This window comes from Xiphophorus hellerii, chromosome 23, assembly GCF_003331165.1.
Source record: "Xiphophorus hellerii strain 12219 chromosome 23, Xiphophorus_hellerii-4.1, whole genome shotgun sequence".
Taxonomy (NCBI): Eukaryota; Metazoa; Chordata; class Actinopteri; order Cyprinodontiformes; family Poeciliidae; genus Xiphophorus; species Xiphophorus hellerii.
This window is the reverse complement of record NC_045694.1, coordinates 17,310,607-17,330,712: the sequence shown is the minus strand read 5'-3', so window position 1 is coordinate 17,330,712 and position 20,106 is coordinate 17,310,607. Positions and strand designations below refer to the sequence as shown.

The following is a 20,106-nucleotide window of genomic DNA, read 5'->3' as shown; positions in this document are numbered from 1 at the left end:
CTTGGCAAATGTAAATGTGAGGTTTAAATAAGCTCCGGCATGGTGCTTTTGATATCATACATGTCAGTTCAAAAAGGATAATATGAGAAGGCAGCTCTGTCTGTAAGAAAACCACCAGTTGTACCACAGCTTGAGAATGTAAGACCAACCTGGAGAACATGCATGTACCTCGAGCCTTATGACAAATAATTATATGAAATTCCAAAAGCAACAGCACATAGTACAAGACATTTATACAGAACTTTTAGAATATATTTATTTTTTTCAATATCGTCCAAACAGTGATTGTTGAAGTATTAATAATTATCCTTGCACCCAAAAAATATATTTGTATATTTTATACACTACATATATGTAAATATTTGATTAGAATAACATTAGAATATTCACATTTTCAAACAAACATACAAATAGTGATAATATTTGAAAACATGGTTTGTTAATAATATTAAGAAATTTTCAAAATGATTGATTAGAGTTTCTTTGAAAGCTTGTGAGAATTTCAACACAATCTAGTAATACTTGTAAAAGAAAATCTAAGTCATAAATTTCAGTTCTTAGTAGTTTGAAAACTTAAAGGAGGAGAAATTCTGCTGAGGATAAAATAATACTAATTAATTACCAATTATGGCACATTTCCTCATACAAAAATTTGATGTGTTGCTGTTCAATATAACAAATGTAATTCAAAACACAAACATAATTAGCACAACATTTTAAAGCTGTGATTTTGCTTATGTGAATTCCATATTTTGCCATTCCAGATCATTATCTTCCTGAAACAAAGGGATAGATGAAATGATGGTGGCTAACTCACCCAGGACTTGCTCCAGGTTGTGTGCTGCCTTCCTGACTGATTTGACAAATTTCATGATCTCAGATTTGGTTTCAGTTGGTGGGGAAGACGCTTCCTCTGCCACTAGGTCACTTTCACCGTTGTCAGACTCTTGCATCAGTGAGTTTGACAACAGTGTTGCCTGATCAGAGACTGACATTGAGTCTCCAGTTTCAGACTCGGAGGCAGAAGGAGGTTCAGTTCGCTTCTCTGCTTCTCTGGCTTCCTTAATGTGCTGAATCTCTTTTGCATCCAAAGCAATGAAGAAAATATCCACAGCTACAAACAAACCAGACAGCACACCTGTTGCCACTTCTGCCAAACGCACTACCCTGCATGTTTGTGCAGCAAGCTTGCCAATGTTAGCCACTCTAACTAACCGGACCAGTTCAGCAATGCCTCCAAGCCCTTTTCCAACCCTAGTGCCAACACTCGTCAGGTTTTCCTCTGTAAACGTGCTATCAGTGCCAGGTGTTTGTGGACACTGGTTTTTGATGGCCTGCATACCACTGTTAATCTCCAAGAGCCATGTCACCACTGCACTAATTTTCTGTTCTATTTCTTTAATGATACTGCGAACTGCTTTACGGTCAGAAGACTGGTTGACCATTTTTGTGATGTTTGAGGCACCAGCAGTGACCCCACCAACAGCACCCACCCCCACACCAACTCCAGTGACAATAAGTGACACTCCTAAAGTGAAGGGTGCCAGAATAAGCCCCACTATGGATGTAATTCCTCCCACGGCTCCAATCACTCCTCCTGTCAGGCTGCCGATTGTAGTGCCTTCATGAACACGCTCCAGACCATCTGCCAGAGCTCTCAGCTTCTCCAGCTTCATCTGAAGATCCTCCACAGTTGTTTGGCACTAAAACAACAAATAAAAAACAAACACAGTCAGTTTCTGAAACCACACAAAAAGAAACCTTGTAGAAGCACACCTGAGATGAGAGCAACTTGCAGATGTCTATGCACTACCTTACGCCCCATGCGTCTCTTTTCTAACACACCTGAATCAAATGGACTGCTAGTTACCAGGCCTCAGCAGAGCCAACTGAGAGAATTCAGCTATTTGATTCTGGTGTATAGATGCAGAGATGTTTCTGAACATTAGTTCTTGAATACTTTACTTGGGCACCTCTAGACTACACTGCAATAATTGGAAAAATGGAAATATCCTACCTTGGTTCTAAGACACCTGATGATGATAGGGCGCAGCAGGATCTCACTGGCTGTTGGTCTTTCTTCAGGCTCTTTTTTCAGAAGGTCACTCAAGAGATCACAAAGCTCAAATGAAAAATGGCTTGGAAGAGGACTGGTAAACACCACTAATTATCTTAGGCATGAGCTTGATTGTAGTCTCTGCAGAGAACTGAAAAGCAAAAAATCAATACCAGGCAAGGTTTTATAACTTTCAACATATAAGCAAATTTTTTGTCACTGTATAAAACGTATGTACTAAAGCCTTGAGAGCCAAATTTAAAAGAACAATTGAAAGACCTGCTGTTCTAATATCATTTTGACCTGGTACCAAATTGTATTTTGTATCAGAACTGTAGACATTATCCACAAGTAAAAAATGAAATAAAACTATACAAAAAATGCCTTTAATGCTGACTTTCACCCAAAACTAGGCAGACTATTGTTTTTTACATATTTCAAGTCAGTGTTGTTAACTTACTGCTTTCTGTTTCGTGCAGAGCTCATACAGTATGCATCCCAGCGACCAGATGTCACTAAATAAATACAGGACAAACATGAGAAAAAAAATCTCAAAATATTTAATATCATGAATCTACTGTTGAGGTGACTACACATCTGACTTTGTTTTTATAAGATATGAGTGGAGATTGTGTAATATGTTCTGTTTTTCTTCTGATTGGTTTATTAAAACAAAAAAGATATAATTATTTAACACAGCTTATTTATGTATTCATATGCAAATGGGATGCAGCCAATTTTACATCAATTATGCTTTCAATGTGAGATGAAAAAAGGATTTTCTGTTATGTTTTCAAGTTAACTCAAAGTTTAAAAAATTAAAAGAAAAAAAGAGTTGCTTTTTTCAGCTTTTTCACATATTAACACATATTACCAATATCAAATGGGATTGCTGCATACGATAGCTGTGGCTACAGTGTAGTAGCTTACCATCACCAGTGTGTGATTGTTTGCATGAATGTAGTGTGAAGCACTTTGGCGTTCTCTGGACTTGATAAAGTGCTTTACAAGTACAGATCATTTTACCGTTTACCATGATGGACTGAGGGGAGGACTCCCAAAGGTTCATATGATCATTATTCTTTATTTTTTTATAGCCAGTTGTGTTAGTGACATATTTCTGATCTTTCTAATGTACTTTTCAGCTTTTATTTCTTGTAGTAACAGGCCTACTTGAATAAAATTGGCCAACAACTCTTATTAGGCCCGAGCAGCAAAGCGCTGCGAAGGCCTATTGTTTCTGTACTGTTTCTTATTAGGCCCGAGCAGCAAAGCGCTGCGAAGGCCTATTGTATCTGTACTGTTTATTAGGCCCGAGCAGCAAAGCGCTGCGAAGGCCTATTGTATCTGTACTGTTTATTATTATTATTATTCTTACCCCCTCTTCGTGCGCCTTTTTGGGGGCTTTATCATATTCAAAAACTCACCAAACTTGGCGGTCGCGACTAGGTGGTTTAAAAATTTTGAATTTTAAGGTCGTTGCAAAAATCGCAAAAAAAATTGCTCAACGGCGGCAACTAGCAATTTTCAACGGAACCTTTGCAATTCATTTATTTCATCGTACAGACATGAAATTTGGTACACATGTAGAGCTCAAAAAGACATTCAGAATTTGGTATAGATTTCATAGTGCAACTATCACAGGAAGTCGGCCATTTTGTCTTGAACGTCCATTTTTTTCCTCGATTTTGACGTTTACAGCCTTCGTATTTGATCGAACTCCTCCTAGGGATTTCGATTGATCGACTTCAAACTCGGTCAGTCTGATCATAAGGCATGTTTGATTTAAAGTTATCAAATTGGTGAGTTTTGGAGCATGTTGAAGGGGGGTTAGCAGGGGTCAAAGTTCACCTACTCGCCATGAAACACGAAACTCTTATATTTCCTATATAAAAACACATAGAGGGACCAAACTTTCACTGATTGATCGTCATCGGGTGTCCTAAAATACCCTGTGGTCAAATGATGACATCACTTAGGCCACGCCCCCTGAGAACAGGAAGTGTCATGTTTTACTGTGAACGGTCGCTATCTTAGCCCTTTGACCTCATCAACATGAAACTGTGTCCAGAGACAGAAGACATGTTGGTGTGTTGAGCATTCCAACCCCGACCGGCTTTGACATAGCAGGTGGGCGTGGCGGCGTGGCGAAGTGACCTGTAACGCCGTTGCCATACGTTTGGCTCTGAATTCCACAATTTCGGGCCCAGCTGCTCCAAACTCACTAGGATGGATCCTTATCCACCCACCGACAGGAATTCATAACAAAATTTGGTGGGCGTGGCCTAATTTATCTATAGCGCCCCCTAGAGTATTTTAAATGAACAGCCCCAAGCCATGCTTAAACCTAGAATTACGAAACTTGGTACACATGTGTATCTTGTCGGGACGTACAAAAAAGTCTCTTAGAGCCATGGTCGAAACCCAACAGGAAGTCGGCCATTTTAGATTGAAGTTCATTTGACCTCGATTTTGACGTTTACAGCCTTTGCATTTGATCGAACTCCTCCTAGGGATTTCGATTGATCGGCTTCAAACTCGGTCAGTCTGATCATAAGGCATGTCTGATTTAAAGTTATCAAATTGGTGACTGTATGAGCTTGCTGAAGGGGGCTTACCAGGGGTCAAAGTTCACCTACTCGCCATGAAACACGAAACTCTTATATATCCTGCACAGAAACTCACAGAGATACCAAACTTTAAATTATTGATCATCATTAGGTGTCCAAAAATACCCTGTGGTCAAATGATGACATCACTTAGGCCACGCCCCCTGAGAACAGGAAGTGTCATGTTTTACTGTGAACGGTCGCTATCTTAGCCCTTTGACATAATCAATATTAAACTGTGTCCAGAGACAGAAGACATGTTGGTGTGTTGTGGATTCAAGCCCTGACTGGCTGCGATGAAGCAGCTGGCTGTGGCGGCGTGGCGAAGTGACCTGTAACGCCGATGCCATACGTTTGTTTCTAGATTCCACATATTTCGACCGAGCTGCACCAAACTTGGCCTGACTCATCCTGGTGTGATGCCTGACAATGCTATGTCATCATATTATGACGTCATCTAAGCCCCGCCCCCTCAGAATGAATTAGAGAGATCTTCTGTGTAATTACATAATAAACAGTCCATGTTCGTTGTTTGTAGGGCAATGCTGCCCTCTGCTGCCCACTGAAATAGTTTCATTATTTCAGTAATTCGACACCAGAGGGCAGCATTGCCCTACGGAATGACAGTTCAATGTTGTAATGGAGGAAAAAATTAAATAATTTGTAATTCTAACACAAAAACTCACAGAGACACCAAACGTTCAGTGATTGATCATAATCGAGTGTCCAATAATATCCAATGGTCAAATGATGACATCATTTAGGCCACGCCCCCTGAGAACAGGAAGTGTCATGTTTTACTGTGAACGGTCGCTATCTTAGCCCTTTGACCTAATCAACATGAAACTGTGTCCAGAGACAGAAGACATGTTGGTGTGTTGTGGATCCAAGCCCTGACCGGCTGCGATGAAGCAGCTGGGTGTGGCGGCGTGGCGAAGTGACCTGTAACGCCGATGCCATACGTTTGCTTCTAGATTCCACATGTTTCGACCGAGCTGCACCAAACTTGGCCTGACTCATCCTGGTCTGATGCCTGACAATGCTATGTCATCATATTATGACGTCATCTAAGCCCCGCCCCCTCAGAATGAATTAGAGAGATCTTCTGTGTAATTACATAATAAACAGTCCATGTTCGTTGTTTGTAGGGCAATGCTGCCCTCTGCTGCCCACTGAAATAGTTTCATTATTTCAGTAATTCGACACCAGAGGGCAGCATTGCCCTACGGAATGAAAGATCAATGTTTTAATGGAGGAAAAAATTAAATAATTTGTAATTCTAACACAAAAACTCACAGAGACACCAAACGTTCAGTGATTGATCATAATCGAGTGTCCAATAATATCCAATGGTCAAATGATGACATCACTTAGGCCCCGCCCCCTCGGAACAGGAAGTGCTATTTTTTTACTTGGAAAGCTCTGTTTATGGCTCTTTTGACCTAATCAAGATGATTCGGATGATAAACTCTGTCAATGCTCGCTGCTGGCTGAACCGTGTGGGCGTGGCCAAATGGCGAATATCAGTCCCTCGCCATATACATACGTTTGGCTCTAAATCACACATGGATCATCCGATTGACGCCAAACTGGATATGTATGACCTTTGTTCACCTCTAAAGAGCCCAACGAGGTTGAAATGTAATTTGACTCCACTGCGCCCCCTAAGTTAATACATGGGCTGTATCTCCACGATGCATCGACCGATCTGCATCAGATTTTTTGACAGTCGTCGGGGAGCGCCGCCGAACGCATTCACGCGTGTCGCCCAGTGGACGGGCGGCGAAAATGCGCGACAGCTCCTGCGGCGGCTGGCGGGCGGCGGTGCTGGAAACTGCGGCAGAGCTGCTGCGGTGGCGAGCGGGCTGCGGCTCTGGAAACTGTGCGAGAGCTTCTGCGGTGGCCGGAACCCCCGCGGTGGCCAATAGGCCGGAGCGGCGCTTGCTGCGAGGGCCGCCCGAGGCTGCTTGCAGCTTTAATTATTATTATTATTAGGCCCGAGCAGCAAAGCGCTGCGAAGGCCTATTGTATCTGTACTGTTTATTATTACGATTCTTCCCACCTCTTCGTGTGCCTTTTTGGGGGCTTTCTCATATTCAAAAACTCACCAAACTTGGCGGTCGCAACTAGAAAATTTAAAAATTTTGAATTTTAAGGTTGTCGCAAAAATCGCAAAAAAAATTGCTGAACGGCGGCAACTAGCAATTTTCTGTTGACACAATGGTATGAACGTACTTCATCGTAGAGACATGAAATTTGGTACACTTGTAGAGCTCACCAAAAGACTCAGAACTTACATTTAATGTTATAAGCCAACTATCACAGAAAGTCGGCCATTTTGTATTGAACGTCCATTTTTTACCTCGATTTTGACGTTTACAGCCTTCGTATTTGATCGAACTCCTCCTAGGGATTTCGATTGATCGACTTCAAACTCGGTCAGTCTGATCATAAGGCATGTTTGATTTAAAGTTATCAAATTGGTGAGTTTTGGAGCATGTTGAAGGGGGGTTAGCAGGGGTCAAAGTTCACCTACTCGCCATGAAACACGAAACTCTTATATTTCCTATACAAAAACACATAGAGGGATCAAACTTTCAGTGATTGATCGTCATCGGGTGTCCTAAAATACCCTGTGGTGAAATGATGATATCACTTAGGCCACGCCCCCTGAGAACAGGAAGTGTCATGTTTTACTGTGAACGGTCGCTATCTTAGCCCTTTGACCTAATCAACATGAAACTGTGTCCAGAGACAGAAGACATGTTGGTGTGTTGTGGATTCCAACCCCGACCTGCTTTGACATAGCAGGTGGGCGTGGCGGCGTGGCGAAGTGACCTGTAACGCCGTTGCCATACGTTTGGCTCTGAATTCCACAATTTCGGGCCCAGCTGCTCCAAACTCACTAGGATGGATCCTTATCCACCCACCGACAGGAATTCATAACAAAATTTGGTGGGCGTGGCCGAATTTCTCTATAGCGACCCCTAGAGTATTTTAAATGAACAGCCCTAAGCCATGCTTTAACCTAGAATTACGAAACTTGGTACACATGTGTATCTTGTCAGGAGGTACAAAAAAGTCTCTTAGAGCCATGGTCGAAACCCAACAGGAAGTCGGCCATTTTGTATTGAAGGTCCATTGTGGACCTCGAGTTTGACGTTTACAGCCTTTGCATTTGATCGAACTCCTCCTAGGGATTTCGGTTGATCGGCTTCAAACTCGGTCAGTCTGATCATAAGGCATGTCTGATTTAAAGTTATCAAATTGGTGACTGTATGAGCTTGCTGAAGGGGGGTTACCAGGGGTCAAAGTTCACCTACTCGCCATGAAACACGAAACTCTTATATATCCTGCACAGAAACTCACAGAGATACCAAACGTTCAGTGATTGATCATCAATAGGTGTCCTAAAATACCCTGTGGTGAAATTATGACATCGCTTAGGCCACGCCCCCTGAGAACAGGAAGTGTCATGTTTTACTGTGAACGGTCGCTATCTTAGCCCTTTGACCTAATCAACATGAAACTGTGTCCAGAGACAGAAGACATGTTGGTGTGTTGTGGATCCAAGCCCTGACCAGCTGCGATGAAGCAGCTGGGTGCGGCGGCGTGGCGAAGTGACCTGTAACGTCGATGCCATACGTTTGCTTCTAGATTCCACATGTTTCGACCGAGCTGCACCAAACTTGGCCTGACTCATCCTGGTGTGAAGCCTGACAATGCTATGTCATCATATTATGACGTCATCTAAGCCCCGCCCCCTCAGAACAGGAAGTGCCGTTTTTTTCCTTGGAAAGCTCCGTTTATGGCTCTCTTGACCTAATCAAGATGATTCGGATGATAAGCTCTGTCAATGCTCGCTGCTGGCTGAACCGTGTGGGCGTGGCCAAATGGCGAATATCAGTCCCTCGCCATATGCATACGTTTGGCTCTTATTCATGCATAGATCATCCGATTGACGCCAAACTGGATATGTATGACCTTTGTTCACCTCTAAAGAGCCCAACGAGGTTGAAATGTAATTTGGCTCCACTGCGCCCCCTAAGTTAATACATGGGCCGTATCTCCTCGACGCATCGACCGATCTGCACCAGATTTTTTGACAGTCGTCGGGGAGCGCCGCCGAACGCATTCACGCGTGTCGCCCGGTGGACGGGCGTGGAAAATGCGCGACAGCTTCTGCGGCGGCTAGCGGGCGGCGGTGCTGGAAACTGCGGCAGAGCTTCCGCGGTGGGGAGTTGGCTGCGGCTCTGGAAATCGCGCGAGAGCTTCTGCGGTGGCCGGAACCCCCGCGGTGGCCAATAGGCCGGAGCGGCGCTTGCTGCGAGGGCCGCCCGAGGCTGCTTGCAGCTTTAATTATTATTATTACGATTCTTCCCACCTCTTCGTGTGCCTTTTTGGGGGCTTTATCATATTCAAAAACTCACCAAACTTGGCGGTGGCGACTAGAAAATTTAAAAATTTTGAATTTTAAGGTTGTCGCAACAATCGCAAAATAAATTGCTCAACGGCGGCAACTAGCAATTTTCTGTTGACACAATGGTATGAACGTATTTCATCGTAGAGACATGAAATTTGGTACACTTGTAGAGCTCCCCAAAAGACTCAGAACTTACATTTAATGTTATTAGCCAACTATCACAGGAAGTCGGCCATTTTGTCTTGAACGTCCATTTTTTACCTCGATTTTGACGTTTACAGCCTTCGTATTTGATCGAACTCCTCCTAGGGATTTCGATTGATCGGCTTCAAACTTGGTCAGTCTGATCATAAGGCATGTTTGATTTAAAGTTATCAAATTGGTGAGTTTTGGAGTATGTTGAAGGGGGGTTAGCAGGGGTCAAAGTTCACCTACTCGCCATGAAACACGAAACTCTTATATTTCCTATATAAAAACACATAGAGGGACCAAACGTTCAGGGATTGATTGTCATCAGGTGTTCTAAAATACCCTGTGGTGAAATTATTTTTTTAAGTAGGCCACGCCCCCTGAGAACAGGAAGTGTCATGTTTTACTGTGAACGGTCGCTATCTTAGCCCTTTGACCTAATCAACATGAAACTGTGTCCAGAGACAGAAGACATGTTGGTGTGTTGAGTATTCCAACCCCGACCGGCTGCGATGAAGCAGGTGGGCGTGGCGGCGTTGCGAACGCCGTCGAATTTCGTTTGGCTCTGAATTCCACAGTTTCGGGGTGAGCTGCTCCAAACTCACTAGGATGGATCCTTATCCATCCCCGAACAGGAATCCATAGCGATATTTGGTGGGCGTGGCCTAATTTTTCTATAGCGACCCCTAGAGTATTTTAAATGAACAGCCCCAGGCCATGCTTTATCCTAGAATTACGAAACTTGGTACATATGTGTATCTTGTCAGGACGTACAAAAAAGTCTCTTGGAGCCATGCTCTAAACCCAACAGGAAGTCGGCCATTTTGTATTGAAGGTCCATTTTGGACCTCGAGTTTGACGTTTACAGCCTTTGCATTTGATAGAACTCCTCCTAGGGATTTCGAGTGATCGGCTTCAAATTCGGTCAGTCTGATCATAAGGCATGTCTGATTTAAAGTTATCAAATTGGTGACTGTATGAGCTTGCTGAAGGGGGGTTACCAGGGGTCAAAGTTCAGCTACTCGCCATGAAACACGAAACTCTTATATTTCCTATACAAAAACACAGAGAGGGACCAAACTTTCATTGATTGATTGTCATCGGGTGTCCTAAAATACCCTGTGGTGAAATTATTTTTTAAGTAGGCCACGCCCCCTGAGAACAGGAAGTGTCATGTTTTACTGTGAACGGTCGCTCTCTTAGCCCTTTGACCTAATCAACATGAAACTGTGTCCAGAGACAGAAGACATGTTGGTGTGTTGAGTATTCCAACCCCGACTGGCTGCGATGAAGCAGGTGGGCGTGGCGGCGTTGCGAACGCCGTCAAATTTCGTTTGGCTCTGAATTCCACAGTTTCGGGGTGAGCTGCTCCAAACTCACTAGGATGGATCCTTATTGACCCGCCAACAGGAATTCATAACAAAATGTGGTGGGCGTGGCCTAATTTCTCTATATCGCCCCCTAGAATATTTCAAAAATCAGCCCCAAGCCATGCTTTAGCTTAGAATTACGAAACTTGGTACACATGTGTATCTTGTCAGGACGTACAAAAAAGTCTCTTGGAGCCATGCTCTAAACCCAACAGGAAGTCGGCCATTTTAGATTGAAGTTCATTTGACCTCGATTTTGACGTTTACAGCCTTCGTATTTGATCAAACTCCTCCTAGGGATTTCGATTGATCGACTTCAAACTTGGTCAGTCTGATCATAAGGCATGTCTGATTTAAAGTTATCAAATTGGTGAGTTTTGGAGCATGTTGAAGGGGGGTTAGCAAGGCTCAAAGTTCCCCTGTGATCGACTGTGTAATACAAAGGGCTTTGTCATGTGTAGGGCAATGCTGCCCTCTGGTGTCGAATTACTGAAATAATGAAACTATTTCAGTAATTTCAGTAATTCGACACCAGAGGGCAGCATTGCCCTACGGAATGACAGAGTTCAATTTTGATCGACTGTGTAATACAAAGGGCTTTGTCATGTGTAGGGCAATGCTGCCCTCTGGTGTCGAATTACTGAAATAATGAAACTATTTCAGTAATTTCAGTAATTCGACACCAGAGGGCAGCATTGCCCTACGGAATGACAGTTCAATGTTGAATTATAGAGGAAAAACATTAAATAATTTGTAATTCTAACACAAAAACTGACAGAGACACCAAAGTTTGAGTTATTGATCATCCTCGGGTGTAGAATAATATCCAATGGTCAAATGATGACATCACGTAGGCCACGCCCTCTGACAACAGGAAGTCTTGTATTTTACTGTGAACGGTCGATAGCTTCTGCACCAAACTTTGCACGAGTGACCCTGGTGGGATCCTTGACGACCCTATGTCATCATATTATGACGTCATCTAAGCCCCGCCCCCTCAGAACAGGAAGTGCCGTTTTTTTACTTGGAAAGCTCCGTTTATGGCTCTCTTGACCTAATCAAGATGATTCGGATGATAAACTCTGTCAATGCTCGCTGCTGGCTGAACCGTGTGGGCGTGGCCAAATGGCGAATATCAGTCCCTCGCCATATGCATACGTTTGACTCTTATTCAGGCATGGATCATCCGATTGACGCCAAACTGGATATGTATGACCTTTGTTCACCTCTAAAGAGCCCGACGGGTTTGAAATGTAATTTGGCTCCACTGCGCCCCCTAAGTTAATACATGGGTTGTATCTCCTCGACGCATCGACCGATCTGCGCCAGATTTTTCGACAGTCGTCGGGGAGCGCCGCCGAACGCATTCACGCCTGTCGCCCGGTGGACGGGCGGGGAAAACGCGCGACAGCTTCTGCGGCGGCTAGCGGGCGGCGATGCTGGAAACCGCGGCAGAGCTTCTGCGGTGGGGAGCGGGCTGCGGCTCTGGAAAACGTGCGAGAGCTTCTGCGCTGGCCGGAACCCCCGCGGTGGCCAATAGGCCGGAGCGGCGCTTGCTGCGAGGGCCGCCCGAGGCTGCTTGCAGCTTTAATTATTATTATTATTACGATTCTGCCCCCCTAAAGAGGTGCCTTTTTGGGGGCTTTATCATATTCAAAAACTCACCAAACTTGGCGGTCGCGACTAGAAAAATTCAAAATTTTGAATTTTAAGGTTGTCACAAAAATCGCAAAAAAAATTGCTCAACGGCAGCAACTAGCAATTTTCTGTTGACACAATGGTATGAACGTACTTCATCGTAGAGACATGAAATTTGGTACACTTGTAGAGCTCACCAAAAGACTCAGAACTTACATTTAATGTTATAAGCCAACTATCACAGAAAGTCGGCCATTTTGTATTGAACGTCCATTTTTTACCTCGAGTTTGACGTTTACAGCCTTCGTATTTGATCGAACTCCTCCTAGGGATTTCGATTGATCGACTTCAAACTCGGTCAGTCTGATCATAAGGCATGTTTGATTTAAAGTTATCAAATTGGTGAGTTTTGGAGCATGTTGAAGGGGGGTTAGCAGGGGTCAAAGTTCACCTACTCGCCATGAAACACGAAACTCTTATATTTCCTATATAAAAACACATAGAGGGACCAAACTTTCACTGATTGATCGTCATCGGGTGTCCTAAAATACCCTGTGGTGAAATGATGACATCACTTAGGCCACGCCCCCTGAGAACAGGAAGTGTCATGTTTTACTGTGAACGGTCGCTATCTTAGCCCTTTGACCTCATCAACATGAAACTGTGTCCAGAGACAGAAGACATGTTGGTGTGTTGAGCATTCCAACCTCGACCGGCTTTGACATAGCAGGTGGGCGTGGCGGCGTGGCGAAGTGACCTGTAACGCTGTTGCCATACGTTTGGCTCTGAATTCCACAATTTCGGGCCCAGCTGCTCCAAACTCACTAGGATGGATCCTTATCCACCCACCGACAGGAATTCATAACAAAATTTGGTGGGCGTGGCCTAATTTATCTATAGCGCCCCCTAGAGTATTTTAAATGAACAGCCCCAAGCCATGCTTTAACCTAGAGTTACGAAACTTGGTACATATGTGTATCTTGTCAGGACGTACAAAAAAGTCTCTTAGAGCCATGCTCTAAACCCAACAGGAAGTCGGCCATTTTAGATTGAAGTTCATTTGACCTCGATTTTGACGTTTACAGCCTTTGCATTTGATCGAACTCCTCCTAGGGATTTCGATTGATCGACTTCAAACTCGGTCAGTCTGATCATAAGGCATGTTTGATTTAAAGTTATCAAATTGGTGACTGCATCAGCTTGTTGAAGGGGGGTTAGCAGGGGTCAAAGTTCACCTACTCGCCATGAAACACGAAACTCTTATATTTCCTATACAAAAACACAGAGAGGGACCAAACTTTCATTGATTGATTGTCATCGGGTGTCCTAAAATACCCTGTGGTGAAATTATTTTTTTAAGTAGGCCACGCCCCCTGAGAACAGGAAGTGTCATGTTTTACTGTGAACGGTCGCTATCTTAGCCCTTTGACCTAATCAACATGAAACTGTGTCCAGAGACAGAAGACATGTTGGTGTGTTGTGGATCCAAGCCCTGACCTGCTGCGATGAAGCAGCTGGGTGTGGAGGCGTGGCGAAGTGAACTGTAACGCCGATGCCATACGTTTGCTTCTAGATTCCACATGTTTCGACCGAGCTGCACCAAACTTGGCCTGACTCATCCTGGTGTGATACCTGACAATGCTATGTCATCATATTATGACGTCATCTAAGCCCCGCCCCCTCAGAATGAATTAGAGAGATCTTCTGTGTAATTACATAATAAACAGTCCATGTTCGTTGTTTGTAGGGCAATGCTGCCCTCTGCTGCCCACTGAAATAGTTTCATTATTTCAGTAATTCGACACCAGAGGGCAGCATTGCCCTACGGAATGAAAGTTCAATGTTGTAATGGAGGAAAAAATTAAATAATTTGTAATTCTAACACAAAAACTCACAGAGACACCAAACGTTCAGTGATTGATCATAATCGAGTGTCCAATAATATCCAATGGTCAAATGATGACATCACTTAGGCCCCGCCCCCTCGGAACAGGAAGTGCTATTTTTTTACTTGGAAAGCTCTGTTTATGGCTCTTTTGACCTAATCAAGATGATTCGGATGATAAACTCTGTCAATGCTCGCTTCTGGCTGAACCGTGTGGGCGTGGCCAAATGGCGAATATCAGTCCCTCGCCATATACATACGTTTGGCTCTAAATCACACATGGATCATCCGATTGACGCCAAACTGGATATGTATGACCTTTGTTCACCTCTAAAGAGCCCAACGAGGTTGAAATGTAATTTGACTCCACTGCGCCCCCTAAGTTAATACCTGGGCTGTATCTCCTCGATGCATCGACCGATCTGCATCAGATTTTTTGACAGTCGTCGGGGAGCGCCGCCGAACGCATTCACGCGTGTCGCCCAGTGGACGGGCGGCGAAAATGCGCGACAGCTCCTGCGGCGGCTGGCGGGCGGCGGTGCTGGAAACTGCGGCAGAGCTTCTGCGGTGGCGAGCGGGCTGCGGCTCTGGAAACTGTGCGAGAGCTTCTGCGGTGGCCGGAACCCCCGCGGTGGCCAATAGGCCGGAGCGGCGCTTGCTGCGAGGGCCGCCCGAGGCTGCTTGCAGCTTTAATTCTTATTCTTATAGGCTGAACAAAAGAAATGCATAATCTACAACAAGATATATTAAGGGAAAATTATCAAATGCCCTTAAAGCCTGCAAGCAAAAATTGTTATTTAATATATTTTTTAAAATAAACAAGAACATTATGTGACTATTTGCAAACTCTAGAAAACACCAAAATGTAACCTTAAACTAATTTAATATTACTGTAAAAAAAAAAGTACCTTTTTCCATCATAAGTTCCCCCCGTGAAGACTTCAGGAGCTAGGTAATTTATTGTTGGATTTGAGTTTGTGGCAGACTGGCCTTTTGAACTGTGAGAAAAACAGATAAAATATATAATTCACATTTTAAATTTCTTCTTTGAAAACAAGCTGACAAACATGACAAATTTCTATTTAGCAGTACAGCATAACATGTCATTAGTATTTTGTGACTCCACAGAGGTAGTATAAACATGAACAGTAGGATGTTCAATGAAAACATCCAATGATTGCTACAATTATTGTAAAGCCAGAGGTAGGTGTTGGCAGACTATAGATTTTGAGAATAATATTACCTTTCATGAATATTTCCAAATCCACCCAAATGCACCAATCCAGATTCTGACAACAATATGTTCTATAGAAAATGGAAAAAGTTGTCTATAAGAAATAGTCAAAGAAGGGTAAATATTTTAAGTATTTCAAAAGATTATGTTGAATGTCTTGTCAATCCATTACAACATCATTATATTGAGAAGATAACTTGTGAGTTCTTTTTTAATGTTAAAATGCAAAATTAAAATGCAGCCTTTCCACTTGCTTGTGTAGTATGTGCAGTACCTTTGGCATCAGATCTTTGTGAAGCAAATTCGCCTCATGAATGACTTTGAGAGCCATACAGATCTCAACAATCCAGCTTAGTACCTACGTAACAGACAGCAAATAAAAAAGGAATGATTTCCCCTTTCTTGGCATCAGAAATCTGAATTCTGTCAGAATCTATATAAAAGATGTCTTAAAATGTATTTAGTTTACCTCACACTCTTGTGGCAACTCTTCTGGATTCTTTCCAACAACATCAGCAAGACTCCCACCCTGGCACTCCTTCAGTATTATGTAGTAGATGTTTTGATTTTCATCTTAATGACACACACACAAGTATTTTTAGTTTAGCTATTTTTCGTAGTCAAGGATGCAACTTAATAGGTTGTTGTATAGCTTCTTTCCTTAAACTCTTGTTGGGTAATAACAAGATGGGTTAGTTAGTGTCCAAGAAATGTTCAACTATGAAAAAGTCATATTCTGTTATATTGTGAGCTCTGATTTGTAAAATGTTTGTAATAAACATTCCTTAAATAGCAATGTTCTGTACAAGACTGCTATATAAGGAAGTTCAAATGTGCATAAAATACACACCAGTCTGTGGAATTACATATTTTTAAAGACAATAAAGTTGAAATAGCAAGAGACTTGAAAGTTTAACAGAAAATGATGCCATTCACAAAGCTTGTTAATGAGTTATAGGTTTTTTGTTTTTTTAATTTATTAGGTCTGAAACAGACAAAAGCTTACAGAGCTCAAGTAAATATACATTTTTGAATTTCATATAGTGTCCTCCAAGAATTTACTATATCCATCCATCCATCCATCCATCCATCCATCCATCCATCCATCCATCCATATACCCTCTTGTTCTTGCCGTGTCGCTGATGCCAATCTCTTGCAGTCATTTGGTGAGAGATGGACAGTTTGACAATTCATCACAAGAAAACACAACAGCATTCAGGACAAACAACCATGCAGACACACACAGCCATAGCTAAGGGCAATGTAGAGAGATTAACCAACCTAACAGTCATGTGTTTTGACTGTGTGAGAAAGCCGATGAACCCGCAGAGAATCAACTCATGTCTATAGTTGAAAATTATTTCCTATAACCTTGAACCTATTTTCAATTTGTGGGTGTGTTGTTGCTTTTTCATATTTCAACATTTCTAACTAAAAAATAGATATATTCATTAAAAAATGGTTTAAACATATAAAGCAGCATACCTTTAAACGAGTTTCTTATATTTGTAAGATGAGGGTGGTTTGTTTGCCGAAGAACTTCAATCTCTGACATCAGTGCAGCAAGAGCCTGTCTGGGAAGCTGCAAGGCAAAGCATGGTTGCAAGATAGTGATTTGATCTAACAATATTCTCCATCCATCAAATAAAAATATATAGTTATATGAATTCCAACATGCATTTTGATGAAGCTTGTTGGTCAGATTAAAAGAAACTGTTGAAAATATCAAGCTTTAATCAGGTAATAAACATACTTTACATTAAGCCAACATTTCTACATTAAACAAGTTTTCTTTCATTTATGTTCTGATGTAATATTCTGGTCTTAAATGTTGTGTCTTAGCTATCTGCAAGCAGAAAATCATCTTAGTTAACAGATATAATGACTCAACTGTTCAACCGAAGAAGAAGTGGAGTTTATTGCATCGACCACCAAGTGGCTTCTGAATGGTAAATTATGTTTAATTACTAAACTATTACTAAAAGCAGGGGCAGAACCTTCCTTCCATCGAATGATTTATTACTTAATTTAGTGTACATACAGTTGAAGTCTTACCTCTGTCAGATGAATCATCTTTATAAAATATGTGTCGTCATCTTTTGTAGCAGTAATGTCACTTTCAGTTTTTTTTGATACCACGTAGCCTTCCTGTGCCAGTTTACTTTGTTCCTTCCCCATCTTTGTTAACTACTGGTAGCAAAAGTTGAAAAAACAAGCAAGACATTTTACTGTTAAAAGGGAAGTGTCAGGACTTTCGGTTCTTTGACTTGGTTTTGGGTTTTGTTGCATTCTGTGTCCATTAGTTCATTTTCTTTGATTACATCAGTCATGTTCCTGTTTTACTTTGGTACAGTACTTTCTTAGATTTTCTAGTTTAGCATGTTTATCTTTTGTGTCTAATTATTCCTTGTTTCTCTAGTTTAATTATGTTTCTTATATCTGTTTATTCTTTAGTGTCAGATTAATTTCCCAGAGTCTTGTGCACGCTCTGTGCTACTCATAAGGAAACACAGGAAGCCACTGGAAGGTTTAATCAGACCATACTGACCTTGTTGTTGTCTTATTTTACAGAACTGGACAGCCACCAAGAGGAGTTGTGTACTTCTGACATAGAGACTGTGGTGTTCACCTGATGGCTCCATTTTACAAGACTGTTGAGAAACTTTTGAGTTGCTCAGTAACTTGAATGCTTTGTGGGGACACTTAACAAACTCTAAACACAAAGAGCTGACGAAGCTAATACTTTTCTTTTCTTCTTTGTTTTCTTTGGGAGACCTGTTGGCACACTTCAACAGAAAAACAGGAAAAACTGGAATCTGAATTAAGTGTCGAGTTACAGTTTTGCAGTACCTTCGTCCTTCTTCCATGCTTCTATGAAAACTAAATCACACTTTGGATATACATTTGTAACTTTCCAATTTTTCCACTTTAGGTAGCAAAACGATCTCCGACTTGGAACAGTCATTTTGTTTGACTAAATCATAATAGAACCCCGTCACAGTAGCAATAGGGATGACATGAGTAAAGTTCAAATCTTTAAAGCAGTGTAGGTAGCCATATCTTTATTGGAGGGAGCCTAATGGCTTTTTATAGGAGTCCATAAAGCTAGTTCCTGTATATTATCTCTCTCGCTCTGGTTCTCTCTCTCTGAAGCTACTTGACAATATAAGTAAAATTTGTTTTTTTTTTGCTTGTTTTGCATCTTTATTTTTACCGAATATTGCATATACTTTTACAATCATCCATAAATGATTTCACCACTGAAATATTCTAAAACTCAGCTTACATTTAAACTATTTGTTCTGTTTAAATAAACTATCTGAGCATGTTAAACTGTGTCTGTAGTTTTTTGATACCTTCTTGCACCACTGAAGTTGTGTAATATGAACACACCTTAAGTTTGTTTTGGCAGTTTCATGAGAACAGCTAAAATGTAGAGCCCTTTTTAAAGTTTACACTTTAAAAGTTTCCTCCTCCAACCAACCACTAAGACTCTAATTACTTGTGTTCAGAATTATGATCAGCTGGATTTGATCAAACAAAACAAGATACAGGCGACAGAAGCCTTTTTCAACAAAATCAAAGCAAACTCAAAAGTAGACTTTGTGATGCATAATTTGTAGTCACACCACCAATTTTCATCTTTCCATCAAACAATTTGAGTTACTTCTTACCTGACGAACGTTATCCGCTGAGACTGAAAATGACTGTTGTAAATGTCCTCATTTCACTCCTCTCTCTCTCACTCGCTCGCTTTCTCTCTCTCATTGTGCTCTTTGCAGCAGTTTTTAAAATCACTTTCACTTTCTCTTTACCTCTACATCAGGGCTTTACATATCTTTGCATGTTGTCTGTGTGAATATGTCTCTCTTTCATAGTTAGAGCTAAGGTTATTTGCATTAGAACAACATTCTCCAAAGAGTGAGGTTGCCTTTTTCTACTTTTTATTCATAAACATTTTGAACAATATGCAGCAGTACTTGGAGATAGTTGGAGAATGTGCAGACTTATAAATAGCTCAAATAAAGATTGAGCTTTAAGGATGGAAGAATTCCTTCCATCCTTAAAGTATGGAATGGATTTACTTCCATACTTTAAGGAAGGTAAATCCATTTTTAGATTTTATAGTTTACCAAATGAACATCACAGCTGCATTAGGCATGTGTGTTCTGGAAATATGCTCAGATAAAAAAGTTGTTTAACTGGCTGACAGCAGCTGTCTGCAAAAGCTTGCCACAAGCCAGTTGAGGCATCCAATCTTCTGTCAAAAAAAAACAACAAAAAAACAATATGGATGTTTGTTTACATGTAGGTGGAAAACAAAAATATAAAAATAAAAAACAATGCTGCTTTAATTGATTTTTCAAATTTTGTTGGTTATATACAGTACAGACCAAAAGTTTGGACCGAGCAAAACCTCCGCCTGAGAAGAGGGCGAGGCTGCAGTAACGGGAAAAACGGAGCAACATTGTATTCCACTTCCTTAGCTGGGAGAAACAGCTGCCCTCTGGGAGTTGTTGTGCTTCGCCCACCCCACCCCTCCAAAAAATGCAACCTTGTCTAAAAGTAAAAATATACACTGCTCAAAAAAATAAAGGGAACACTTAAACAGGTGTTTAACACTTAAAGTGTTCCCTTTATTTTTTTGAGCAGTATATATATATTTTTTAACTGAACTGACACAAAAAGGACGTCCATCTC

The 20,106-nt window shown here is 41.7% G+C and overlaps 1 protein-coding gene across 1 annotated transcript; it reads right to left on the bottom strand.

Moving 5' to 3' along the window:
• Positions 1 to 234: 234 nt before the first annotated feature.
• On the bottom strand, positions 235 to 19,178 carry LOC116714857 (calcium/calmodulin-dependent protein kinase type II subunit beta-like). Its single transcript, XM_032555617.1, is given in 11 exon segments — positions 235 to 1,703; positions 2,018 to 2,136; positions 2,138 to 2,207; positions 2,517 to 2,571; positions 15,079 to 15,168; positions 15,414 to 15,475; positions 15,679 to 15,762; positions 15,874 to 15,977; positions 16,891 to 16,987; positions 17,461 to 17,595; positions 19,080 to 19,178. Coding segments are annotated over 10 exon segments (1,668 nt in total). The 5' UTR covers positions 17,479 to 17,595; positions 19,080 to 19,178; the 3' UTR covers positions 235 to 734.
• Between the last annotated feature and the right edge of the window lie 928 nt (positions 19,179 to 20,106).